The 27,834-nt window shown below is 44.6% G+C and overlaps 1 protein-coding gene across 36 annotated transcripts in view; it reads right to left on the reverse strand.

Annotated features, from left to right (window-relative positions):
* Foxp1 (forkhead box P1) overlaps window positions 1–27,834 on the reverse strand; it is a 691,302-nt gene that overhangs the window by 86,808 nt on the left and 576,660 nt on the right. For 26 of the 36 annotated variants that reach the window (XM_063285823.1, XM_063285824.1, XM_063285825.1 and 23 more), the window contains 2 exons: window positions 3,915–4,052; window positions 2,772–2,861 (listed from right to left, as the gene is read on the reverse strand). In XM_063285823.1, the coding sequence (XP_063141893.1) occupies window positions 2,772–2,861; window positions 3,915–4,052 (228 nt within the window). Of the gene's footprint in view, window positions 1–2,771; window positions 2,862–3,914; window positions 4,053–15,467; window positions 15,621–15,977; window positions 22,447–27,834 lie in introns of those variants that run through there. The other 10 variants (XM_063285827.1, XM_063285826.1, XM_063285835.1 and 7 more) reach the window with 5 other exon arrangements.

Consider the following 27,834-nt stretch of genomic DNA (forward strand, 5'->3'; position numbering starts at 1 on the left):
CAGCTTATTCGGCAAAAGGCAAAAGAGTAAGATGCTTGCTCCATCTGCAGATGTCTATGTTCAAACCTTGTCAAAATTATCACCACCAGGCCATACCACACAGCTGCCACCAACTGACTCTTTCAGTACAGCACAGAAGGACCATCAGCTGCATGATGATTTGGGGACAGGAGCCCTTGACATCTCAGAAAAGCAGGATCTCCCACCTACTAGTGTAACAGTCCAGGGCACTGTGAACACATAGTGAAACCCAAGGGCACTCTTCTGACTCCACTTGTCTGCCTTCCTCTAGGTACGTTAAGGTCACATATCCCCGGGGTCACCAAACCGTGGACCACAGCAAGCCCAGTGTCCTCAAGATGGGATAAAAAAAACAAAAAGCAAAAACAAAACAAAACAAAACAACAACAAAAACCCACTAAGATGCTCCTCTCTTTGCCCACGGACACAACATGCTCAGTTCGCCATCACTCTCTGCTCAAACTCAGATGCCGGTATATTATGTTTGTTTCCCCTTCCTGACAACAGCACTTGGGGAACTCTTCTGCTGGCGAACTTCCCCGCTCCATGTCTTTCTGGAGCCCTCAGAGCTCCTCTGAACTTTCCTGTCTTCCCAGCACGCGGATGTGCTTTCCAAACTCTGTCTACAAGACCAAATAAGAGGTTAATCATCAGTGGCGATGGGAAGGAAGAACGCAGCCCCTGGTAACTGATAAGAGTGGCCGAGGCGGCCCCTTTTTAGTGTGTCTTCAAATGGAGAGTTAAAGATCTTTAAAAAACTAAATTTTGACGCCTTTGAAAAGAAAGAAGCACAAAATAACAACAGGGGGTTATTGCCTGCAAGCCACGGGGGAGAAACTCCATAATTCTTCTTCTCCCTTTTGAAGGCTGTGAGAAATCTGATTCAAAAAAGCAACAGCAGACGGGAAACCTCTTGAGGCTGTAACCATTTCCTGTGATCATGCATAATGTGCTTCAAAAGTGGGTTTTTACCAATTCTGTTGATCAATTGCACCTCCTTCATAGCCCTTCTTTTTTCTGCTGTGTTTACATCTGATGTGACTCAGTGACAAGCACTGTCTGAGACTGTGAAACAGGCCTGTCATGTTGATTTATGGGCGCATCAAACCCCAACTTGTCCAAACTGAAGCTCGCAGTTCATTAATTAGAGAGTTGTGACTTTGAAGTCAGCTTTCAGACTGTGGTTTTTAACATTTGGCTTAATTTATATGCTCTTGAATGTGGATCTCTAAGGGGAAAAACTGAAATTCCCTCCTTGTCTTTGAACTTCTTTTGACCGCACAATAATCATTTCTTTGTCCGGAGTGATGCCTGCAATCCCAGAGTCATTAAGGCACATTGAACTGCCACTGATGAGTAAGCCCGGCTGAATTAGAAAAACAGCCAAGAAAACAAAGCTGAGAGCCTTCTGCAGGGTGATATCTCACAATTACATGCCTTCCCTCCCCGTGCCATTTCCATTTTAATTACTGTTAGTCCTTTAGATTTACATTTTAGACACTTTTTAATCTGCTCCCTTTTTTATTAGAGTAGCGCCCGGTAGCGAGCCACGGTCCTTAAGGTTGTGTCAGCATTTTCATTAATATGCCTCCTCCCCTTTACCCCAAAACTGCCCCTGCTCCCCAGGGGGTTTACAAGCAGCCTGCTAAACAGGACTCCCGGGTGGGGAGACTTGGCAGAGCATAGAAAGCATACCCAATTTGTGTGAAGGGAGGAGCCGGCATAGGGAGAGAAACCTGGGTGACTCCCATGTGTAAAACCAGCATCCATCCTCCGGTGAGGGACAGGGATGTGGAGGCAGTCACCTGGCAAGACTCCCTCCACAGAGCAAAAGTGGCTGTGCAGGGCTGCCAGAGAAGCCAAGGAAAGAGGGCAGGATGCTATCCTGGAACTACGTATTTGGTGGTTACAAGGGAGAGATCCTTAAGCCAAAGCTCTGGACCACTGTGAAAATGTGGAGGGCTGGGAGGATAGCCTCCTACCTAGGCACAGTGGCACTCAAAGGGCTCTCAGAAGTGACAGCACCCTCAGACTCATGGTGACATGCAGAAGGCGAGGTGGGAACCCCTGGGGACATCCCATGGTGCATAGGTACATGGGCAGAGCAGCCAAATGCAATACATTATAAACACTACGGGGAACTGGTACACAGAGGAGTCGGGGACAGGGGGTTTGCTGCTGTTTTGTTTTGCTCGGCTAAGTGCAGATGAGTCCCCTAACTTAACTTGTGTACACGCATCAGGCGACTAGGACACGCTCAACATGCGTGAGGTGAAATGAAGATAGCGGTGTTTAATCATGTTCTAAATGCCTCCATTGCCCATCTAACCTCACAAGAAGGTAGCTGGCCGAGGCAGAGGGCCATCGCCACCTGCCCAAACGCTTGAGTTGGTAACGCAAGCAAACAAACCGACCGACAATCAAATGGTGAGAAGCAGTACGTGTGCATCCTCTTTCAATGCTGTCCCTCCCCACCCCAGCTGTATGCTGGTCCTCAGCTGGGTCAAATGGAGCCCAGAACACACTGCTCAGGGTGCTGTCCCCACACAGAGGGACACTGAAGTGGCTAATGTAAAGTAAGGAATCCGGAGACCTTAGCACAAACAGGACAATAACTCTCCGTCTGAAAGCCGAGAACCGATCGAGTCAGCTGAGTCGGGCAATTATTTAAAAGATGAATGACAGTTTAATAGCCACTAGATAGTCCCCGGAGATCTGTGGTCTGAAAGTAAAATAGGCATCATCCATACCTCTTTCGGCTGTTTTCCAGCATGTTGCTGTTGGAGGAGTTGAAGCTGCAACTGTTCCTGTTGTTTCTTGTAAAATTCTTGAAGCTGCTGCTACAAAAGAGAGAGGAGGGGACGGTAAGTAACGGAAGACCGCGACCCACCGTCCCCTTCCGTGCCACGCACAAACCGTGATATGAAAAATAGTATCCTTTTATCTGGAATGGCCTGACCTTTTACTTTGAAACCCGACAATAAATCGAACGCACTCTGACTCTTCTTGGTGTTAAGGTCTGAGAAGTAATCTCAAAAATGAACTGATGAAGAAAAACATACCATTTTCTACACAAATTAATTAAAATAAAGCCAGGGATGACCTTTGATGGCCTTGCAGGGTCTGGTCAGTCTCTGGCTCAGGTTTCCTAAGCTATGGGAAGTGTGGCGAGGAGGGCCCCACACTTGGATGCTTCAACAGTGTTGGGGACATCCTTCCAAGTCCTATCCTCATTGTTATATGGTAGTAACGTCTATCCCTGTAGCGTCTGTCTGTCGGGTTTAGGTCACTTCTTGAGTCTGAGTCTTATGTCCCTGACAAACAAGGATAGCCACAAGTTTATCCGAACATCAGCATGAGTGGAAAAAGTAAACTCTGCCCTGAAATCAATGAACTCCAAAATGCTTCTTTCCACGGGGGGGGGGGGGACATCTCTTCTTTCCACGGGGGGGGCGGGGGGGGCACATCTTTAAAGGTAAGCTTTGGGGTTGAAATAGGGACTTGGAGAGCTGGCTGTATAAACTTGCCTCCAATGTGTGTACCTCACGCTGCTTTGGTTCATGCCATCTGGAAGCCTCTTGGCTTACCAAATAAAAGACTGAAAAGCCCTCTAAGCTTGAAAGATCTTTTTCTACTAAGTCCTATTACAGCCCTCATCTCGGTCCATGGGGCAGTCTCCAGACTGGAGTCCTGAACATGTGACATCATTCCAGTCCTTCAGGGGCACAGACGCCACACTTATCACCCAAAATAGGGGGCTGGATGGGGATTCTGTCCTGCTTGGCCTGCCATATTCATTCTTCAACAGGGAAAGCAACTGGATGGGTGGAGGGGAACTGGATCACGTTGTGGGGGTCTGGGTTCTGTAGGGCGGGCAGGAGGAAGACAATTACCTGTTGAAGCATGAGGGCCTGCTGTTGCTGGAGGAGAACCTGGAGCTGCTGTGGGCTCAGCACTTGCTGCTGGAGGATCTGCTGCATTTGTTGAGGAGTGATAACCTGAGGTGTCATCATAGCCACTGACACGGGAACCTAGAACATTAATGAAGTGTCAATAGGAAGTGAGGAAGCCACATACGCACAGCCTCACAGGTTCAGTCTTCTTCAAGAACTGACTTGAACATAATTTCCCATGTACGCATGGCAAAGAGATACAAGCTCAGATCCTATGCAAACCCTTGTGCAATTAACATTATCAATTGTATTCTGATATTGTCGCTGGGTATCGAACTCAGGGCATCACAGATGCTGGGTGAGTCAAGAAATGTGAAAGAAAACCTTGCAGCCAGGATGGGTTCTGGCCAACCTTACAAGCAGAGTAGAGAGCACACCTTAACAAATGTTAGCAGGATTAAGGACAGATCCATCCTTGTTCTCTTTAACGTCAGATCTCTAGTCAAAATGAGCTGTCAAGAAGTTAACCCACACTTTATTTTTTGTTTTAGGGAGGATGTTAAGGAGAACCAGCAGCTTTGTAGTCACGGCGGGCACGGTCCACTTCACTTGTGGACAGTGATTTTCAGGATCAAGGATGCTTAGCCCTGCTGGTGGCAGAACCTTGGACATACCTTCTGAACTGAAACCACAGACCTTCCCGGGATGCCTTTTACCCTGCCTTATTCCCCCAGCATACAGATGTCTCAATTCTTTCCTATTACATGTGATACCGGTAAAAGCCGCTTTCCATGACATTTCAGTGACAAACAGCTACAGTGATGAACTTGATAGCATTTCGTATTTGCAACTGTTAACACGTTTCTGCACGGGCATCTCTGCAAGGAACCTGCATACTGTATCTGAAAGGATGATGTCTTGTTCAGATAAAACACTGACATTAAAATGACAGGCTGTCTTGGCCAAGGTTACACAAATTGTATTCAAGCGGATACCTAATGACAACGCTACGGATTCTGCGAGCTTTCTAGAATGTAATTTAGCTATTCAAAATAATCACCGCGCTTGTGTTTAATTTTCAGGCTACATGAGAACCATTTTGTCAGTCCCTGTACTCCAAAAGAAAAAAAAATCATGCCCCACCCCATAAAAAGATAAGAAAATAAAAAGAAAGGAAAATCACATACATGCAATAAAAGACAAGAGCCAAATGTCTCCTAAGAGTAATATTTAAGCATTTTACTTTTCTTCGTTTTTAAGCAAATATACCAGCAAGAAGCTAGAAGCTGTAAGGGATATATATTGTTAGAAAGGCTCTGCTGTCATCTCGTGTATTACAATAAAAGGTAATAACATGTTTTGCACTTTGCCTGTGCACCACTTAAAAAAAAAATCCTGCAGACAATAGCTGATCAGAAGATAAAAGATTAAAAAAAAATCTTTTGGGGGAACAGTAAGCAAAAGAGAGAAACGGAGTGTTAATTTTATGTAACATAATGTCTTAATATGCAGTTTATCTTGACTTTTTCACATGACTTGCCCTGTCATTTGCATAGCGAGCTCTCATTCCTAATTTCACACTCATTATGCACTGATGTCCCGATTTCTCAGCATCACTAATTTTGATGAACTAAAAATGGTTCCTGAAGGTCAGACTCACATACAGTGAGCCTTCTCCCCTGTTGTGGTGGTGTGTTGTATGTTGCAGGGCATCTGGGGCGGTTCGTGTGCACGTTTCACATGTTTAGAAAACACAAGCTAGAACACTCCGAAAATGTCATTAACCCAACCCAGGGAGGTCATCCATGAATTCTTCCTATTGCAGTGGTCTTTTAAGTGTAGATGTAGTTACACTGTAATTTAAAACAGATGGGCATGTCTGAATATTTTTATATGCAAAAAGGGACAGATGTATATGAATGGATAAATTATCCTTTTAAAAAGATAATTCGCAGCATGAAATACCACCAATGATTGGAACACTGAACTTGCGTACAGTCTAGGGCAAACGCCAAGAAGACATTATGAAAACATCTAACCATCTACGCATTAATTCCAATTAGTCGACTTTGTCTTCATCCAGAAGAAACTTTCTGAATTTTTAAATGTGTACCGGGTGCCAACTGCTATCTTCGGAGCCCCTGAAGCCAACATCTCACAATAGAAGTTTACTCTTCCTTGAGAGTCTCAGAGCCATACAGGAGGCTTGCTGAAGCAAACAAAGGAGCCATGTTTGGGATTTCTTTCTCTCTCTGCATTTCTTGGATGACGTACAACACAAATACTCGTGAGCCAAACGTCTAATGGCAATGGACAGGAAAACAGACAGGAACAGGGTGGTGTAAAATCTGAACTGGTGCTGATCACAAGCCTAAGAGAACCATGGCAGGGAAACAGTACAGAAACAACCACCTCATCATCGTTTTTAAAAGAGATCCGAAACCCCTGTGCTAGAAAGTGGCACAGGTAGGTTGGGGGGAAGGGTTGATGGACACACTATAGGGGCTACATAGATGTATGAATATTGCATCCCTTTCAACCGGATAAAGAGTGTGTCCTACAGTGTATACATTACCCCTAAATAAAGGTGATTTAAACAACTGTAGGTAATGTGTTCATTTTACTGGGTACTTTTTTATCATATTTTTTAAAGCCTTTTATTTTTAGGCATGGTAAAAAAAATAGTATTTTTTTTTAAATGAGAAACACCACAGCCCCTTCACTGTCAATAAAAAAAAAAAAAAAAGGGTGACCAGGGGAAGACTGACAGGTGCGGGTAATTTTTAAATCCTCGCAGAGAGCCAATGGTTTCCAGCTCCTTTTCCCACAGTTACTTCTTCATTGTTGGCAGTCGAGCTGCAGAACAGTAGAATGAACTTGACTCTCCCCTGCTTGTTCCCTTTGGACACTTTGATGGAGGGTCTGATGAGTAATAAAACGCTTCAAGCAGCAGGCGCAGCCCAGCCAGCGACAGGCACAAGAAGCCTGAGTAACCCTTCCTCCGAGTGAAGCGGTTTCTGAGTAATCAGAAGTGGGCCATTATATCCTGATAGCTTGAACTTGGCTTTTACCATCTGAAACCACGGTCTCACACCAGTTAGCTCCCAGCCACCAAAGTAGGCAAGGGAGCTTCATTTACAAATGCAGTAGAACACATTTTAGCTGCCCCTCCACCCCCTTCAAGCTTCTGCTCCAACATATTATTAGGACAAGAGGCTATATAGCAAGGTTTCAGAAAAGTATCTGAATGGAACAGAAACAAGAGGGGGGGGAGGAGCACAGTTTAAGGTTGTAACTACTCGAGAATTATGGCCTATATATACACTCCCTAATTCCCAGTGTCCAGCTTTCTCATGTACCCAGTGCCTACTCATACTAGGAATCAGAGGGCATGCAGTACCAGCGAGGGGCTATTACAGCCCACACTTTATTACCCATTACTACTGAGGTCATTAACAGCAAGAGTGATTGTCGCAGCCCTCACCTATTGATCACTGTAACTGCTATCATTTAATCCCGTGTTGAATGTCTGGAGAGCAGCTAAAGGCGCACGAGAGAGAGTGGTTTAGCATTGAGAAATATGGCCAAAGCTTAGGAATTACACTTTGATTCATAAAATCTAGCCAGTGGTTTAAATCAATAGTATTTAAAACAGTCATGTGAGTTTTTAAACTACAGCTGTCTAATATTTATAGGGCCCTCATTGGAAGTGTCCCACAAAAACTAAACTACGCCCCCCCCCCACAACCCCCAACTCCCTGACAACCCACCTTACCCTCCTGGAGTTAAAAGTCATTTCTGATGCCTCATGTAGCTAACAAGGGCTTGGGCCATATCCGGGAATTGAAGCTAATTTCTTGATTTTTTTCCTCAGAAGATAATTTAAATATAAGGCAAAGAAAAAAAAATATCCCTGTATTATAGCTGTGTGGAGCTGTATGAACTCACAATGAATCACAGGAGGCAGTTTATGAAGACCTAGCATGATTCTGTCTAGCTGCCTTCAGGGATCAGAAATTCGAATAAAACTTCTGGCAGACATTTAAAGCATTGGAAAACTCAACTTAAAGACACATGCACACCCACAGTTAACACTCTTTATTTGTGCTTCCAGGGGACAGCATGAATTAAAAAAAAAAAGAAAGAAAGAAAGTAAAACCAGTGCAGGATCTAATGCTGACTGATAGCAGTGGGGCGTGGCCCACCCAGGTGCACGCAAACCCGCCTGAATGGCAGAAATACAGCTGTGCTTGGCCATCTGAGCGTGGCTAGTACGGGCCTGCTGCCGCTGAATACCAGCAACTAGAGAAGCATCTTGAGCACCAGTGACTGCTGGTAACGGCTCAAGCAAAGCTGGCATTGCTCTTCCCCTCCTCTCTACCGCTGGAATGTTTGCAGACTATCAAACAATGCACTCTGCTTTCTGTTTTCTCTTACTTGGGGGTGGGGGGTGGGGGGGGGGGATGGGGAATGGTGAGGAGGGGTGTTAAGATTTCAAAAGCAAACAAACAAACAATTAAGAAAAAAAAACCCACCCTCCTAGAAACAATACTTGGTTCTAATCTAGGAGACAATTGAAGGAATTGGGTGGGAGGCAAGATGACACAATATAAATACTGACAATAACATGCTATCATTTCTTTCTCTCCCTTTCCTTTACACCGAAGTTAACTGCAAGTAAACACTGGCCAGCATAAACACACATAGACTTTGTCCACTCACATCCTCTCCTAATTATTGTGTGTACAAATCAGGTAACAGGGCTGGTCAAAAGGAAACACTGTTTTCATGTACTGTCTACCACAGTAATTCCACTAAATTATTTTCAAAGAATTATTTGGGAACTATTTTCCAACCTCTAATCATGAGCCACATGGATGGACGGCCCCAGAAACTCACTTGCCTTCCACACTTGGAGCTTGGGTGGCAGCCGATGTGGTTAGGCCATGTCACCCAGTCAGCCACATAATGAGAGAAAAACAAACTAAATTAGAAGGGTCTAGAATGTCAAAACAAAAGCAAACAAACAAATAAAAAAAAGGCTCTATTTTAAGAAAAAAAAAAAGGAATTATGCCCAATTTTCTAGGATCATAAGGAAGTTAACTTGTATGTGTACCAGTAAGCACCTGGGAAAATAATAGGCCAGGTTTCAGAATTAAGAGCTAATAGATACAATCGATCAGCAGACACCAAAGGGCAGGGAAATTCTATTCTGTGTCACTAAAAAATAAAATAAAATAAAGTTGAAAAACAACAAAACAAGCAAACAAAACCAGCTGAACTCAGATCAAGCACCGTGCAAGGTCTGTATCACAAAATGGGGAAAATGTATTTCTGACATAATATTTCTGTCTTAAAAGAAAAAAGAAAGAAAGAAAGAAAGAAAGAAACAAGGCATAGTATTCATGTGGAAAGTACAATTCTCTTTCATTGTGGAATGCTGCTCTTTGTGTAACTCTTTTAGACTTAGCTATTTTACCATAATACTGTGCAAAGCATTAAGGCAGGTAATGGTTATTATATTAATGTAAAAATCATCTAAGCACTCGCTCATCAGCTCACTGTTCTCTCAGCAACAATGCAGCCACCTATTAAAATTTTAGCAAAAAAAAAGGCCTCTTTAAAATGCAATTAGCATTTCATTTTTTATCATTTTGTTTATTACATTCTATCAAAGAGAGGCTATCTTCCTTTTGCAAGAATTGTTAAGGCTAATACTCGCCTGCCAGTCAGGAGTTACTTTAGGTTAGCAACCCCAAGAAGCTACGTCTTGCAGAGCTGAGCTCTTTTGGTCTTTAAAGACAAATGGTAAATTTTCTATTTGTCTACAGTGCAGGGAGTGGCTGAAAGCTGCACTGTGCTTCTCTACCCTTTCCCAGGCAAGCAAGGCTTTGCCACTAAGTACCACCCTAATTGTTTTAGCTCTAATAAATATCAGCTTCATTTGCATAAAAATGTAAAGTTTACATAAATTAAATCGCTTCTCCCATTAGCAATTGTTAAATACAGGAGACAATGAGAGCTGCACATGAAAATAATCACTTGCTAAGAACTAATCTCTTCAACCTCAAAACCACTATTACTTATTTATTTATTGTTGTTGTTGTTGTTGTTATTACCATTATTACTATTTAAAATCGAGAAAAATGCTTTCCCTTTCCCTCCTCAATCTTCTTTTCCCCAAGGTGGGCTGGAAAACTATTTAGAGTGAGTGAGTAAAATACACTGACACTTCATATTAACCAAAACAACAAAATCATTTTTAAAGGCTGAGAACAACGGGAGGGAGGTGGGGGAGACTAGTCCAGAAAGTTCCTTAGAAAAGATTTGACCCACAAATCTTTTAAACTCTTGAAGGGACAGGGAAGAGACTTTAGCTAAGTTAAGGTCTCTTAAACTGAAACATTATCACAAACAATGAAATAGAGAGCAACTGCGTCCACCCTGTTGAGAAATGTGTACCATTAAAGCAAGCAAGGAAAATCTGTAGATAGTTTTAAATCATGGGTTACTGTTACATGGGGAAAAATTAAATGTTTACCTTCCCCCTAGAAAAGATTTTTTTTCAAAACTAACAATTAAATGGATTGGTCTCCTTACTTCAAAGATACTAGCCCAAAAAATGTGAGAGAGACTAAGTATAGATAGATAGATAGATAGATAGATAGATAGATAGATAGATAGGCCGGCCCAAATTAGATTACTCCAAAGTTGAATACGGATTTACCAAGGCACTCCCATTTTCCTTCTACCTTTTCAAGAATTACTTATGCAGTTTCTCACGCATAACACCAACACCTTCACCTGATACATCACAGTTAAGCTAAGGGGTGCAAATGAGATTCTAATGAGGAAAAACATCAGTTGCTTCTTTGACAATTTCTCCCTTCATTGATTTATTTCTAATAAAGACAAAAAACCCAACCGGAAGCTTCCTACATGTGAAGGGTCAAAATACAATTAAAAAAAAAAAAAAAAGGCCTTGTAATATCAGCTCAAATGAGGGGACCGGTGAAGGCCTCATGAAGTGGTGTGACAATTAGGAACTGAACAAAAAGCTATCTTCAGGAACGAGAAAGAAAAAAAGAAAAAAGAAAGAAGAAAAGAAAGAAAAAAGTAAAAGAAAGAAATTAAGCTGCCACAACTGTAACAGGTTAGATGAAAAAAAAAAATCAAATTTTAATGTATTCTCCCCTGTGTCATCTTGTTTTGTCAAGACATCAAATAGAATTGGGAAGTACAAAATAACAAGCCCCTGAGAAATCACAGAGGCTGACCTTTTTGATGTTGTTGATTTACCTTGTTCTCAGTTATTTGAACAATGATGTTTCAGATTTGAGGGCAAGATAAAGCTTAAGAATTAAAACATGATAGCGCGGTACTCTGACCAGCAGTGAGCAGCTCACCGGCACAGCTAGCCTACACTTCCACTGAGCAGTTGCTTTAACCCAATGTGAGCACGAGGCCCTCATGCAGGGGCTTGAGAATTCTTCTTTCACTCTAAATTAATTTCCTCCCCAAACAACTGCCAGGTTGGAGGAAGGACTCAGAAAAGGGTCTCCCTTCTTATCACCTAAAAGGAGAGGCCCAGGTTAGCTTTGTCCAGTAACCCAAGGCCCCATGTTGTACAGATAGATGATCAGCAATGGAGGACCTGAGTTTTCTGTGTTCTATTGGGGGCAGGGGGCCACTGAATGCAGAAGACAGGCACTCTGGAATGACTCAAAGACAGTTTTCAAGGAATGCCATGCTGTCCCCACCAAAAAGAAAACAAAACTCACACCAAACCACAGTTTTAGCTTACAGGGTCAAGACTCTGCCAATACACCGCTGCAGGTAAGCATTAAGTTATGGACTTCTTGCCCTGATTCTAACCCTAGAGTACAGCTGGACATCTCACCAGGCAACACAAATGCAAGCCTTCTATGAACTCTTAGGACAAGGACCCATGCAGAATGATTTCTATATGTAAGGAGCTTCCACCAAGGCACATCCTGAAACAAAAGGATGCAAGCAGATAAAAACATCTGTTTTAAAGACTATAAAGGTAAACACGCACTGGATATTATAAAGACCAAGACGTTTAGCAAGGCTATTTGATGATTGTAGCTCCTTGTTACTGAGTGCAGAGCTCAACACGCAACACACAGAGACACACAGTGTATGCCTTTAGTCACTCTAACCTTTTCTGGTCAACTGTTGCTACGGTTTTTCCTTGACTGTAAATCACAAGGAACTACCCCAAGGGGCTTCTCACTGATCGCTGTTTCCCCGGTTACTCTGAGTGTCGTTTCAAAGTTCCCCTTAGTGATATTCATCCACGGCGAAACCACATAATAAAATGAGTTTCTCTAAGCTTCCTTTTTTTGCCAATACAAACTGTACTCAATTTTTTTTAGTATGAGCTGAGAATCTGGCCACCACATTCCCTCCTGATCGTCACAGAGACACAGTAATTCAAACGTCACCCCCGCCACGTTAGCCACGACAAAGCTGGACTCTGATTGCTTTTAATTCATCTAGATTTTAATTTCCCTGTCTCTTGCCATTGTGTGGAGGCTAAGCTGAAAAGTTGCAGAACTGGTCAGTGTCATAAAGGAGTTTATCTTTCAAGTGACAGGTCCTGACAATGTGCAAATGTAAGGCTGTGATGGAGAGGGTTTGTTTTTAAGGTACGTTTAACTGCAAACAAAAAAAAAAATTTTTTTTCCAAATCAAGTATTCCTATCATAAGCTTTCTGATGACTTACAGTTTACCAACTAAGCAACGTTACACAACAGTGCATGCCTTTAGATGCAATGCTTTAGCTGGTGGAGATTTAATTAAGATCACAGCCTCTAAAATCCCTGTCAAATGAAAATTCAGAGAAGACAATACTCTATATGGCTTCATGTACCATGCTGCCATTTCATCCCTGAAAAAAATATGAGTTAATCCACGTTTCTATGGCTGCAGACGAAAAGTTCACTAATTTTATTTTCTTCTGACACTTGGGTTGTTTTCTATTGTTTGCCTGGAAGGGAGGGAAGTGGGGGGAGAAAAAAAAAAAACCCGGAGTGAGACATGCTGCAGAAAATGCCGTTGACATTATTATCCGACATTATCATAGCCCAGCTATGATGTCATCAATTTTCATATAAGCAACCCCAAACTCCAAAGTTTCATCTGATGAAATGTGTTTATTAAAAAGCACAACACAAAAGCCTACCGTCTATCCATTACTTGGATTAAATCACTGGCAGGCCCTGCTTCCTATTCCTTTAAATGGTCAACTTTCTGTTAAACAAGCTGCAAGGCAGATTTGGGGAGGAAAGGTAGTTTTTTCAGGCGAACTGGCAAACAGAAAGTCCTCTCCTAGCATTCTGTAAGGAGTCCCTAGGGTTGGAAAACAAGTGTCTTTGATACATTTTGATTTCTTCTACACTAGAATTGGCCTGTGCTAATTTACCTTAGCGGGGTTGGGGAGGGGGTGGGGGGGGCGGCTGAGTGGTGTTTAACATAGTCAAATGCAATTTTAATTTGCATCGTTTTGATGTTTGGTTGCTTATGTCATGCCTTCAAAATGACAGGTGCTTGCAGTTTTACTCTTGACGGCTACTACACAAATAACTGTCTTGCCTGAAAGGGCTAATGCAGTACTAATGAACAATAAATCAACTTTGATTATCAAGTGTCAGCCTACAGAGTTCTATCACATCCCAGTGACACTGGCAGCTAGTGTCTGGGCAGGCAGTCTGTATTTCGGTTTCATTTTTACACACTTTTCACTTAAATGTGTCAGGCAGCTACAAAGAACCACATAAAATATAGAGGCTTTCCTCCTCCCCCTCCCCCAAAATTGTCTGCAAAAATTGCTCATCTCGATTTGCTTTCCTGAGTGATGAGTCCGAAATATCCACGATATCCTGCTATTCTCATAAGCAGCAATAGCAACAGTGCAACATCAGACCCTGATGTGGAATCTCAAGCTGATTGTGACTGACGACTCTAACACTAACAGGCGACTTTAAAACACTTTACCGCATACACCTCCTTAAACTGCACATATATATCTTCATGGAAATCTCACAAACAAACAAACAAACAAACAAACAAAGCAAAAAGGACCACCTCGGAACTAAAGAAGCCACTTGCATCTTGAACTGGAAAAAAAAATGAAATCGTCTTTTTACCCTAACTTCCTAATGATAAAACACATGTAAGCTTTTTTTTTTCCTTAGGCAGATTAGTCACTGATAGTATGATTCACATTTCCTGTTATCAGCCTTATTTTCCCCCAAATGTGTCACTTTCAGAATGTTGGAATCTATGGAAATGAGGTGATTTGCATTTTTAAATGGGCTTGATTAGAACATTTGGTCTGTGTGGACGAGCATAAAACAATTATCAGACATTTTAGTTGTAACCGGAAGGCCTTGAAGGAGTTAACCCCAGGGAGGAAGACACTACATGTGCTGTGCTCTCAAACTACCAGCCTCTTCCTAAAGGTCCTCTGCTTCCCATCCCATTCTGGAAGGGGGGAAAAAAAGTCCCGTTTGCACTGACCATCTCGGTTCTGATAGTTGAGTAAGATACACTTAGGGCCAGTTCAGATGAGAGTTCATGGTGACAAGCCTTCAGGCTCCTGCCCTTTCAAACCCCAAACCTTGCTTACTACTTTATGAACGCAGCCAAGTAAAGCCACAGTGGATGCAGATCTCCAACCTGCCGGAGTGCACGGCACAACCTGCCTGCCTGCCTGCCGAGGTGCTGGGCTCTCTCCTTCCTTTCCCTTCCTCCTTACCGTGGGTGCGAACTCCTTGAATATCAACAGCTAAGCTGCAAAGGCGCCTGGACAGACAGAAACAAACTACCAGAAGCAAAAGAAACCGCCACACTGGTTCCACTGAGACTGAAGGCTTCTCTTCTATTTCACACACACTCTAGGAGTGACAGGAATCACATACCCCAGATGGATGTGCCCCCCGCCACACACACACACACACACACACACACACACACACACACACACACACACACACACACACACACACACAGACACACCAGTGGTGTGGAGGGATGGCACCAAGGAATAGCCAAAAGGGCTTTACCAAAGTGGCTGCGTGAAGGCCACACCAGCGGAAAATGAAATGCCAACATCGGGGAAAGATGCAGAGGAAAAGAGAAATACACGCAGGACTTCCTCCAACTCCCAACTCCACGCAGGAACAGTTTTAAAAAAGAGACAAGAGAGCGCAACAGAGAGCAAGGGAGATCTGTGTCCAGGACCCACAGGCCTGGCTTCCCACCCTCCTGTTCCTCTCCGCCTCTACTTCCAGAGCGCAACTCCACTCCAAGTTGATCAACAGCGCCCGGGCTAGTGCCGGCGAACCTGAGAGTCAAGTTGAAGGCTGCGGGGCACCCCAGCCTTCCCTGCCGAGGTCCCCGGAACCCCGGGAAGCTGGCAGTGCAGAGCCCGGGATGATGGGATGGGTTGGGGGAGAGGAGGAGGAGGACGAAGACGAGGAGGAGGAAGCGAAGCGGGCAAAGACGGAGGAGGACCGGGACCAACCTGACACTCTCCATGTAGCCGCCAGGCGCGCGCAGCCGGCTCGGGGCGCCCGCGCGGGGCCGGGCTGGGTCCGGCGGCCTCGGTGCAGGCGGACTGCACGCGCAAGGGGCGCTCGGGCTCGCGGGCTGCCGCGCCGCGCCGCGCCCACCCGCCCCGCCTTGCTCCACCAATCACAACCCGCCTCTAAACACCCCGCGCCGCCGCTGCGCCCCACACAATGGGCTCCGCCCGCGCCCCGCGCCCCGGCCCCCTCCGCGCGCGGCAGGTGAAACCGACGCTCGGCCCCGCCGCCCGCCTTTTGTCTCCCCAGCAACTCCTCTTTAATTGCTGTTAACCCGGTGACCCCTCTCGGGCTGACGTCTGGGCCGGAGCCGGGCACCGCGCCGGGGCGCGCATCTCCTTTTCCCCCCACCCCCTTCTCTCTCTGTGCCCTGGGCCCCGCTGCCCAGCCGGCTTTGGGGAAAGGGCTTGTTTGTTTCCTCTTCGAAACTGACAAAGAGTTATGCTAACCTTCCGGGACGCGGAGCAGGAGGGCCCCCCATGCGCCCTCCGCCAAGCAAGCCTACAGACTCAGCTGCTCCGAGCTACCGAACCGGCCCAAAGACAGGCTTGCGGGGCGCCAGGCTGTGCCTTTCCTCGAAAACCCGCCTCGGTGGAGAACTTTCACTTCACGTCGGTGGTGGGGCCCAGCCTTCATCTCCCTGCCACCCTTGCGGATCCAGAGGCCACCTCACAAAGTATGCCTGTTGACGCAGGGAAGGAACCCCACATGGAGCTCCAAATAATTCACCACGCAACGTGCCTCTTCGCTACTTCCCCTCTAGAACGACAGCTGCCACACGTTTGCTAAGAAATAATTCTTGAAATTCCTTTCTTATTTATGCAACATCAGCCACAACAAAAGCGCCTCTCAACAGGCACTTTGAGATGACCTCGGTTAGAAACAACTCACTGCTTAGATGCTGAGAGCAAGAGCCGAAGGGCAGTTTTTTCCCCCTTTTAAAGTTACCAATAATGCTAAACTTTGTTGGCTCTAGTGTCAGGATTTAAGTGGCAGATTAGCCTATACAAGGTATCAGCAGCTTCGGAAATCACTTCTCAATTATGCTATTTCTAAACTTAAAAAAACTTTCTGGTTTGTGTATTTAAAAAAAAACAACAAAACAAAACAACAAAACCAACCCACAAATTTTTATTGAAAATTATTATTTTCTTGAAAATAATCAGGAAACAGACTAGTGGAATCAATGATTATTCATTTATCAATAAAAACAATTTTAAAAAGCAACAAAGTATAACCCAGTACATTCCAAGACTTTTACTTAAAAGTTCTTTTCAATTTGAGATGCATTAAATGTAGGTTGCTATAAACCAGAAAGCACATTGATACATTTCTAATCAAGAAATCGCCTGGACTTCAGTGAGGTCAGCCAGAGATAGACATCCCTTCCCCACCCCGCCCCAGGAATCTGACAGGAAAATGCAAGAGCACCCCTTGCCTTCCCCATCTATTCAGGTGTTAAATGGGTTCAGCACACACCACTCTTCACCCCGAAGTGTTTTGTGTCAGATAACAAATTTTTTAATGGTCTTTGTTTTTTCCAGGTCATATAAATGCCACCCCACCCTTTCATGAATATTCAATAAAGAATCAGGGTGGCTTTTGAGGACCAGGGTTCGAGAAGGACCTTGAATCTGCCTGAACACCCTAACCCCTCCATCAGTAGAATTCTTGAGTTTTAAAGAAACAGGGTGTTTCTTTCCAGAAGGGTAGGCAGAAGCCCCAAAGCAGGAAATGAAAATAGAGTAAGTTTTTCCCCAAACCAACACCCCTCAAAAAGTAGAAACAGCCATTTTGAAACACACAGTGATTTAAAAAAAATTTTTTAATTAATTTGAGAGTTAACGAGTGTGAACAAAGCTGAGGTGAGCTTGAAATAAATGACGTGTTTCCTCCAGCCTAAGATCTGCAGGAGGCACCCATAAAACTCATGCATGCTTTGACAAGTAGGGCTTCCTCCACAAAGGTCAGTGTTTATCAGTTAAGAGTCTCCAGGAGCTTCCAAACAAAGAATAAACAAACAGGCAAACAACAACATTACAGACGCTTAGGACCCAGCTGTGGAGGCCAGTCTTACGCGGCATAATTAAGGACTGACGCAATGCTCATGGTAACACAAGTGCTAAATTGCACAGTGGTGGCTGGGAGCACCATGGGACTGCAGAGCAGGAGGGAGCACCGAGAGCGCTGGGAAGGTCCCTTGGGGAAGCTGTGTGTGGAAGGGCTGATGGACTGGAAAAGAGGATTCTAGACCAGACAGAGGGAAATGTCTTAGCAGACAGCCTGGTGGCCACCTGGAGCCCAGTCCGCCCTCTCCAAACAGATAGATGGCGCAGTGACTAGGAGGCTAGTGCTGGGAAGGAATTCCACCACCAATGAGAAACCTGTGTTTCTCATTGAGCCTGGGACAACTGGGCTAATTCTGGGAATCCTAGGGTGGCCTCAAAAGGGTTTTGACCCTGAGACTGGCATTCAGGGAGAGTTGCTACATTCTATGCCTTGAGGAAAATATAAAAATATCAAACCTTCCAGGAACAGAGAATCATAGTTACTGCCATTTTTAATTACCTCCAATGTGAGGTTGTTTTGGAAAGCTGGGACAAAAAAGACAAAGCCAAAAAAAAAAAAAAAAAAAGGAAAAAAATAAGATTATGGGGTTGGGGATTTGGCTCAGTGGTAGAGCGTTTGCCTAGGAAGCACAAGGCCCTGGGTTCGGTCCCCAGCTCAAAAAAAAAAAAAAAATAAGATTATTATTGTGGGGGCATGAGCTTCAGTTACTCAGTCCCAGGGCCTGATGCATTTGTAACTTCAATGGAAATTGCCATCCTAGTTTTTGGAGGAAGAAACTGAGTTTTAGTAACGCAAACTGGGAGCCAGGCTTTGGTGATCAACATGTCTGTAATAGCAGTACTTGGGAGGTAGAGTCAAGAGTTCACGGTTATTTTCAACTATGTAACAAGTTCCAGGCCAGCTTGGGTTCCATGACAATTTGTCTCAAAACAGAAAAACAAAAACAAATAAACAAAAACCCAGAAAGGCAGAGTGGTTTTGTTTCCCTGTGACTCAAGCATGCCTCACGACACAGCTCTATAAAGCAAAGCAGACACTGGGTAATCGAAAAAGGGTGGGGAGGGCGGGGGGGGGGCGCGTTTGATGATTACACAAACCGGATACCTGAGGTAGGGGTGAGGGTGGCTGATGTTTAAGGAAGAGTGAAGGAAACAATAAATACTGTACTTAAAAATATTTTTGATGCCCACATCCTAACACCCACAACAGACACAGTCTTGTTCAAACACCACATATTAAGAAACCTGTCAGTTGCTAAATGAGTCCATTGTGCAGCTGGCTGTGCATTTAAGAACAGATTACTATGATCCCATACCAAACTCTAACCACCAAATAATACACCTAGGACTTGAGCTGGGTATTCTGTTTGCTTTTGCAGAGCCGCCCAGCCTTCAACACAGAAGAAAAGTGAAAGGCTTCACTGCCTATTCTGAGTGGGGACTGGAGACAAGACGCATTAGAGGAGGAGGCAGAGGGAGCACCCTCTCATGACACTATTCGACATGTTGATGAATGGTGCCACAGCAGAGAGGTAGATACGGTCACGGGGCCTTGGCCCACGTGCTTCTCAGCATCTGCTTGCCCAGAGCTGCTTGCATACAACTAAAGGACACCAGGATGGATCCAAAAACGAACTGTGTCCGAGAGGCCAAAATCTAATGCAAGTTCATGGTCTTCTTCCAAACAATGCTTGCATCAATATCCCCTGCCCTTTCCAACTAATTTAGTAGAGTAGCCAGAATATTATGACAGAATTTTAAAAAAAAATCTATCAAGTGTTTCTTTTACTGAAGCCAGGGGACAGAGATTTCAGGTCCTTCTCCAGTCAGCACCATGTCTGATGGATTGCTTCTTCAGAAGGAACTCCCCTATAGTATTCCTCCAAAGACCAGCAGCCGGGCCAGCCAATTAGTTACTAAATTGCAACCGCTATGTCCCTTTCCTGAGATTTGGACATGTGTCTCTAAGGAACCCCGTTTCTGTCTTGATTTAAGCAGTGCTTTTACTTAAAAATATAAATTAATACATCATCCATCTGCAGGGAGCTAGAGCAGGGAGCCTGCCTATCGATACTGTTTGTGTCGCTGTTACCTCTATGCTGACAGTGAAACTAATTATGTTGTTTCTCATCTGAGCCTATTAGTTTGGCCAAGGGAAAAGTCTCTGTTGCAGTGGAGGTTAAATTTCTCTTTATCACAGTCTCCAAATTGCCATTCACATCTTCCCTGATTGCAACACTTTATAATGCCCATATCAGGGAGTAATTTATATATGCATACACGGCATGGCATGTCAACATTCAGGGAGCTTATAGTGGGTGTGTGCGCTGCAGAAAACAGTTACCAAAATGAATTTAAAAAGTTTAAAAATTCTTCACCGAGACACTGTCTCAAAAGAAAAAGAGATAAAAAGAAATACCCTTCATGATACATGTGAAGGCATTCCTCAAACACCAAGGTAAACAAAACCATCCAAAGGAAACAGCTACAATCTCTCCAAGCCCTGCATCTAACTGACTAATAAATTACCCTCTCTTGTTTATGATAAAACTATAATCTCTTGCTTCAGTATGATGTGAAATTTATTAGTGTGTTGCTTCTGCCATGGGGTTATAACAGATTACATAGATGTGTGTAAAATTCTCAAAATCATACACGTGTTAGGGCAGAAGAAAATCCCCCTTCCCATGGGCTTTATGCTTCAGATGGGGGAGGGGTAGTCAAGTTCATCAGCACCAAGTGGCATCATCATGCCCCTCCTAGTGACAGATGTAGTGACAAGCACCTACGGCTCATCTGCATGTTAACCCTGGGCAGGAAGCGTCACAACAAGAGGGCACTGAAGAGAAATGAAACGATGGCTGTTAGGGGAAATGACAGTCTTTTAAAAATTTTTTTAAGGTTTAATTACGTAGAAACTCGCTGATGCCAGATGAAGCCACTGACCACCTTTAGTGGAGCCAGCTTTTCAGAAGGTCTGTGGTGTGAGTGTGCCACAGGCAGGCGAAGAGGCAGGGGAGGCAGGTCCCATCTTGCCCTGGGAACAAAGCTCAGGGAATCCTCCTCCTGTGCCATGCCACCCTCCTCTGACCCTGAGTTGACACACCCTTGTGTCAAAACCTTCTTTACGCCTGCCCTCTGCTGGTAAGCCTGCCAGGATTAGGAAATTTCATCTATCTCAATTTATTCTGAAGACAACTTTCAAGAGCCAGGCAGGGAGATGTGTAAGGGTCTGAAATACAGAGAGTAGGAGGCTGAAGCAAAGTAGAGGAGGTGGGACAGGGGTACCAACAACGAAGTGTGGTGCTTTAAATGGTTGAACCTGCACCCGTCTCTTCTACTGCCTGCTGGCTCATGGTTCATGGCTCAGCAGTGCAAGTTTTATATTTTAGCTTGCCTAGGAGAGCAACCTGCATGGCTGCTGGGCACCCTGCCTTTTCTTGCTTAATCTCCAGGGAGAATATGTCAGCTCATTTCCAATAAAACACCTTCTTAGCAGTAATGGGCCACTGTTCCCGTTTCAATAGTCCCTGAGGTTTCATGATCTAGTATATTTAGCTGAGTCAAGTTCAAGTTTTCTTCTGGCATTTGGAAGACCCATAAATGGAGTAGGGACCTGCTTTTGCCTGTCTGTAAGTGGAAAAAAAACAAACAAAACCAAAAACCCAGCTTAACTTTTTTGAGTCAGTAGCTACAGAGGTGTTCTCCAAAGAGAAGCTGCTGTACCTAAGGCCCCATTCAGCTACCCAGCACTTGCAGGGCTCTGGCTTTTTGGGGTTAAATTTCCACAGTGGTGTGCTGAGGTTTAACAGTACGACCCTGTTGGTGTCCATGGGAAGAGTGCAGCTTGTACAAATCCCTGCACAGCATTTCAAAAATATAACTCGGGGATGGGAAGAAGAAGCTTAGCAGTTGCAACCTCCAAAGCATTCAGAAGTCATACTCCTGACAGCGCTTTAGATGCCGAGTAAATGCTCTTAGAAAGGACACCCAGTCCGGCCGACAATAAATCTTACACCGGGGAAGCCCACACAGGGCCTCGGAATCCCCTCCAAAGATAATTGCCTTCCACATGTCGTGGCAAGGAAACCACTACATGGAAAGCATTTTCTGCAGCCCAGAAGCTCCTGACAGCTCGCCTTTCTTTCCTTAATAGTCAGCGATCACACGCACACAGACACTTAACACCCTACCTTTAAGAGCGGCCTAGCAAAGTCTAAGAGTCTATCTGTTTTAGACAGAAAAGTTAGAAGGCCTGCTCTGAGAGTGAGGGAAGGAAGCAGAGGCTGAAGAGAGAGGATTCCTTCAGAAACAGGAACATGGGAAGGGAATCTGAGGGGTATATTCTCATAGGCAACCTTGGATTCCTGAAACCAGTCTTTGAAGGCTCATGAAGTTTCCTGAGAGTTCTCAGTCCAACAGGCACAGGAGGAGGCAGGCAAAGCTGTTATAATCCAAGGAGGCCTCAGTGAGTCTGGATCCTATCCCTCATATGGTCATGAATAAATACTGTGGCTTTGGGTAAGTCATTTCCATTCTTCAGGGTCTACATATTTCTCCCAGACAAAGAGAAAGCTGGAAAAAACATGGCCTAGCTGACATTAATCTATAGACACTATCTGCTTATAGTTACAGCCCTATATAAAACAACCAGAAGATGGTTTAAGGATAGAAAGAGAGGTGGAAAGATGGTTCTGTTGCTAAGAGTTGTTGCTGCTCTTGCAGAGAACCTGGGTTAAGTTCCTGGTGCCTATGTGATTGTGCAAAGTCATGTGTGACTCCAGCTCCCTGGGACCTGATGCCCTCTTCTGGCTTCCTTGGGTACTCACATGGTATATATTCATATATGTACACACACACACACACACACACACACTGTGGTAAAGAACAAAGAGGCACCAGTTCAAGGCCATTCTTAACCCAGTGAATTTAAAGCTAGCCTGACAGTATGGACCTTGTCTCAAAACAAACAAGATCTAAAGGTAGCTTGATTTTAGAGTTTAACAATCACTACCAAGTCACCAGTGAGGCCGAGAAGAGCCACAATAACAGAGTGTTGGAAACTTTCCACAGCCTTGACTGGGATTCTGGTCTGGAGAACAAATCCTGCTGTCTGGGCATGGTGGTGTACACTAGCAGACCCAAGAATAGGGAGGCTGAGGTAGGAGGCACACCTGGAGAAGTAACAAGCCCTGGTCACAAAGACTGACAAAACACAACCCAAAAAGGTGCAGGGGTGAGAGGGTGGCAGACACAAGGGAGGGACCTTATGAAATACCAGCAGTTGTGCTGCATGGAATAAGTCACAGTCACACATTGCTTCATGGCACGGTTCATTCTGCACAGATAAGGTCTCAAATACAGGCATGAGATGCCCTAATTTCCGAATACAATTGTGCTGTTTGACCATGCAACTTCCCCCCCCACCCCCCACCCCTTAACCACCTTGCTTGGCTTATGTCAATTGGCCGAAGCCTCCTCCTGCCAGAATCATTTGTGGATTTCCTCCTGAGCCAGTCACCTGCCATCCTGGGAACAGGTGAAAGGATAGGCTCACGAAGCTAGTACATGTTGGGGATGACAGGGTCGAAGCCTCGCCTAAGGCTGGACCCCAGGGGAAATTCAGGAGTCGCATCACTGAGATGGTAGGTCCCTGTTGAGTCAAAGGTCTCTAAGAAAATGCACACAGAAAAAGTATGTAGTCCTGCCTGCTGGCCGATTATGTATTCTTTGCATTATTCCAAATGGCATTTCATTCTTCATGAGGAAAGGAGCAGATGAAGAAGCAGGAAGCTTTCAAGTCATATAGAACTTCCCTCTCTTCAAACAAATAAGGCATTGTGTCTGAACAAAGGAGGGATGCCTAATTGATCTTAATTAAATCCACTGATGTCCAATTTGTGAGATGGGTCAGGGCACATCTATGTAATGTCACAACCTAACAGGCAGGACCTCTGGGATTGGAGGGCACTGTGGTTAAAGCTCGCCGGCACCCTCCACCATCAGTCAGCAGCCACCAGAGTCTACCCTCCTACTTCAGTGTCTTGCTCGTACTATCTCTCTACCTCATGAAAACCCAACCTCTTGGTGGACTGGAGTGCACAGTCCAACCTCATCAGTGGCAATGGCTACTCCCAGGGCCAACCTTCCAATGGTGCCATCCCCTGCCATACCATTCTGTGAAACAGGACTCTTTCTGTTCCCACTGCCCTTGGAGACGGTGATTTAGAGTTATGACAAGAGAGACGTGGGTCTAAACTCCATAGTAGCTACTGGGTCCCAGTGAGTCATAGAAGTACATTCCACACTAGAACCAATTATCTGCTCCACAGTGGATAGATGTTGCTACATTCTGTTGTACAGGTGCTAAATTAATTGTTTCTGGACTTGAGAGTGCTGCTGTGAATGCCTGCAATGTTTGACAAGACCATAGTCCCTAGACACGGGTCTACGAGGCCTCTGAGGGGGCTGACTAAGATAACTGTAACCCTCTGCAGTCACTCGGCTAGTGCACGGCAGAGATGGGATTTGCTAGCCATTCTCTTCGCTAGGACTCCAGCTCTGCCACTGGACAACCTTGTGTTCACTGTAGAGCTCAGGCAACTCTGACGCAACAACAGCAACAGTAGCAGCAGCAACAACAATAACAACAACAGCAACAACAAAATAACCAGTCTTCAACAGAGAGGTGGTAGGAATCCCATAAAGACCTTACTGAAGCCAGAGATGAGAGTTATGTCTTGGGACCTTGGCAAAGAAACTAGCAAATTAAGAGAGAAAGGAAAGGAGGAGCAGCATGCGGCAACAGAAGGGAAGATAACCTCAGAGGTAATTATGGCAGTGTGTGATACATGCAGCCTTCCTGTAGCCCCTGTAACAGGGGTTATAATTCCTATAACTCACCAACAGAAAACTTTATAAAGTATGTATCGGTAGACCTACTTAACAGACAGATAAAGTGAGGCTCCAGGGGTTCAAGTCACTTATCCAGTATCTTATTGTTAGTAAGCGGAGACTTGGGACTTCAACGACCCATAATACCTTACTGAAGATGAGGCTAGAGCGAGGTGTAAGCATGAAAGAACAAAGGTGTTAGCCCTGTTTGAGTCCCCTAGAAGCAATATGTGACCACAGACGATCAACTAACAGATACAAATTAATCCTAAAGCAGTAATGTTCTGGTATCATTTCTACTTTTTATACAAATGTACAGAGACAGCCCTCAAAGAGGCTAGCAGGATGAAGACTGAAGACGACCAAGGGTCTGAGCCAACTGGTTTGTACATTCCTTTGACTGGGGAGTATTTCACACTCCTCTGTTGTGAGACAGATATTGTGCCTCCACTCCTTTCAGTCCATTACTAGACAACAACCAGTGGCCATCAGTCACAGTCTGGATAGTGCCCAAGCTGTCCCACTGGCACACATCTTAGACACAACAATGACCCAGCAGACTGTGCGGCACAGTGACCCTGGAAGGATATGGCTTGCTCACCTTGCACATGCTGTTTCCTGACTATACTTCTGGTAAACATCTGATCTCTCCATGCCTCCCTTCCCTCAAACTTTACCCAGTAGAGGCTTAGAGATGATGGGGGCAGGTCACCACGTAGGGAGCTGTTGACATTGAACTGCAACCCCAATGTTGTCATTGTCACCACACAGCACTTTCTCCTTCAGCTATAATGTATTTCCACAAACCAAAAGATGAGTTTTGGTTCACTGGTCTTATTTTCCTAGGGAGGAGAATATCTCCCAACTTCCCAAATGTCCCCACGCAACAGCTCTTTCATGCAATGAAAGAGGCCACCTGTTGTTTTGCGTCTGAAATGTAAGGTAACTAGAAAAAGAAACATCACCCTGAAGGTAGCATGGCTACCTTGATTGAACACTCAGGTGACCAGGCATGCAACATCTGCCAGCTAGAGCACCTCCTGGATGAGCCAGAGGCTGTCACAGTCTGGTAAAGATCAAGCCTAAAGTCCTAAATTTTCAGAACCTCTGGCCTATTTTCCAACATTTTTCTTTCTGTTATCTCACAATGTACATACAGAGTGTGTCTCTAGAAAAGAAAACCTTCCACGGAGGCTCAGCCAGCTTGGTTCTCGAGAGGGCTCAGCCTGTACCCTCACAGCACCGTGGTTTAATGGCCCAACAAACTAATAGTTCAGATGCTCTGTAACGTTTCTAACCTAACCTACTTCACGATGTGAAAAGTGGGATCTGCCCTGTGACCTCAGGCCAGTGGAGATGGCCCTTCTTGGTCATGTTTATTTGCCTAGTAAACACCAAGTGGACATGCTGGGATCCTAGCAGAGGGGCTCTTTCCTGGACCTCTAGGACAAGGGACATTTTGAAATGAGACAAAGTCAGGCTGAATATTAAAAGGATGGTGCAAGGCTCAGTAAGTTCCATGGTCAGGCTGGGAAGGCATTCGCACCATAAAAACAGTACACACAGACATCACACAGTAGATGACGTGAGCCCAAACACACGGAAATGTGGCGACCTGGCATGGTTGGCCATTGAAATCCATCTTCTAACAGGATCCTTGGGACACTGAAAAGCTTTTCTTTTTCTTTGACCTTTTGTTGTATTCACGGAATGTAAGTTTTATCTATTTCCTGCCTCACTCCCCAGGTCTCTCATCTACCTCATCTCCATGAGGCCACGGTCTCATGGCCATGTCCTCAGCTCGGCCTGACACACACCTATTGCTTCCCCAAAGCCAGGAGTCTGACCTTCTGTATGCTGCCTTGCTGTGCTTGCAAACTGTGGTTTCTGAGCTTCCAAGTAGAAGATTTTGATTTAGTGGATCTGCAATGAACCGCTAAATTCTTTAGGTGGCTAGTCTGAGATCCAAGGGGGGAGACGGGGAGGGTAGAAACCACCGGCATGAACTGAATGAGAATACACTCAAGGGTTAGAGATGTTGGTTTCCAACAAGTTCAAGTGGCTCCAAATTGGATGCAGGTAGACTATTACTCAATTAAATACCACAGAAGTTTGGGGGCCTCTTATTCAAGTAGAAGCAACTTCCAAAGCATTATGGACAGAGTGACGATTTGTTCTCTATGAATCTATGGGAAAGAACAGGGCCCGACAAACAACTGCAGTCAGGGAAGCACTGACCGTTCAGATAGCTCTCAAACTCCACAGTGCCACTGGAACCTCTGGCCGTGCGTGCGGCCTAGTTTTCTTTAACATACCTTCTCATACGGCTTCTTGCTTACGCATCTTACTCAACCGTTTCTAATAAACTAACGGGCATGAGGAAGGCAAAAGCAGTCAAAGGTCTGTCTATTAACTTGAATGTTGTAGAGTAAGAGAAAGAAGTCCAGACTAAACAACAACAACAACAACAACACACTTTATTAGGCAAACATGTCTTTCCAGTGTGAAGATGAAGACACACAGTAAAAGAGGCCTCAGACCTACCTATCTCCCCATCCATGGCACAGACCTAAAAGCGGTACCATGTTCCTGACTCCCTAGCTTCTCAGCGAATGCCAAAGAATGTCCTGCATCAGGGCCTCACCAACTACCAGATGAACAGGCGAACCTACAGGCAAAGGACAAACAAATGAATTGATGCTTTCTCTTTCCTTCCTCTTTTTGAGACAGGGTCTCACTGTGTTAGCCCTGCCTGGCCTAAAAGTCAGGCTGGCCTCTATCTGTCTCCCAAGTGAGATGTGTGCCATCACAACCAGATTGTGTGTGCGTGTGGGGGGGTGTGTGTATGTGTGCATTTATATGAGTGTATATGTGTGTGATTGTGTGTAAGTGAGTGTGTGTGGGTAAATGAGTGTATGTGGTCTATGTGTGTGCAAGTATGTTTTTGTGAGTGTATAAGTGTGGTGTGTGTATATATATGTGGGAATGTACGAGTGTGTTTATGAATGGGTTTATATGTGTATGTTTGTGTGTGTGAGTATAATGTATGTATGTATGAGCGTGTGTAAATGTGTATGTACATGTGTATATGTATGTGTGTCCATGTATGTATGTATGTGAGTGTGTGTTAGCCTGTGTGTATGTATATGTGTGTGCTTATTATTTTCTCATGCAAATGTTTTTTCTGAACTAAAAGCTCAAAAAGTTAATTAATTTGTGACTTTCCCTTCCTTTGCCTACAAGACTATATCACAGCTCTGAGGAAAATGAAACCAAGTACTTGCCAAATAGAGCATCATCTCTGCACATGATGTGAACACTTCATGTAAGAGAAACAGACCAC

The sequence above is a fragment of the Rattus norvegicus genome, chromosome 4 (genome assembly GCF_036323735.1).
Source record: "Rattus norvegicus strain BN/NHsdMcwi chromosome 4, GRCr8, whole genome shotgun sequence".
NCBI classification, from domain to species: Eukaryota; Metazoa; Chordata; class Mammalia; order Rodentia; family Muridae; genus Rattus; species Rattus norvegicus.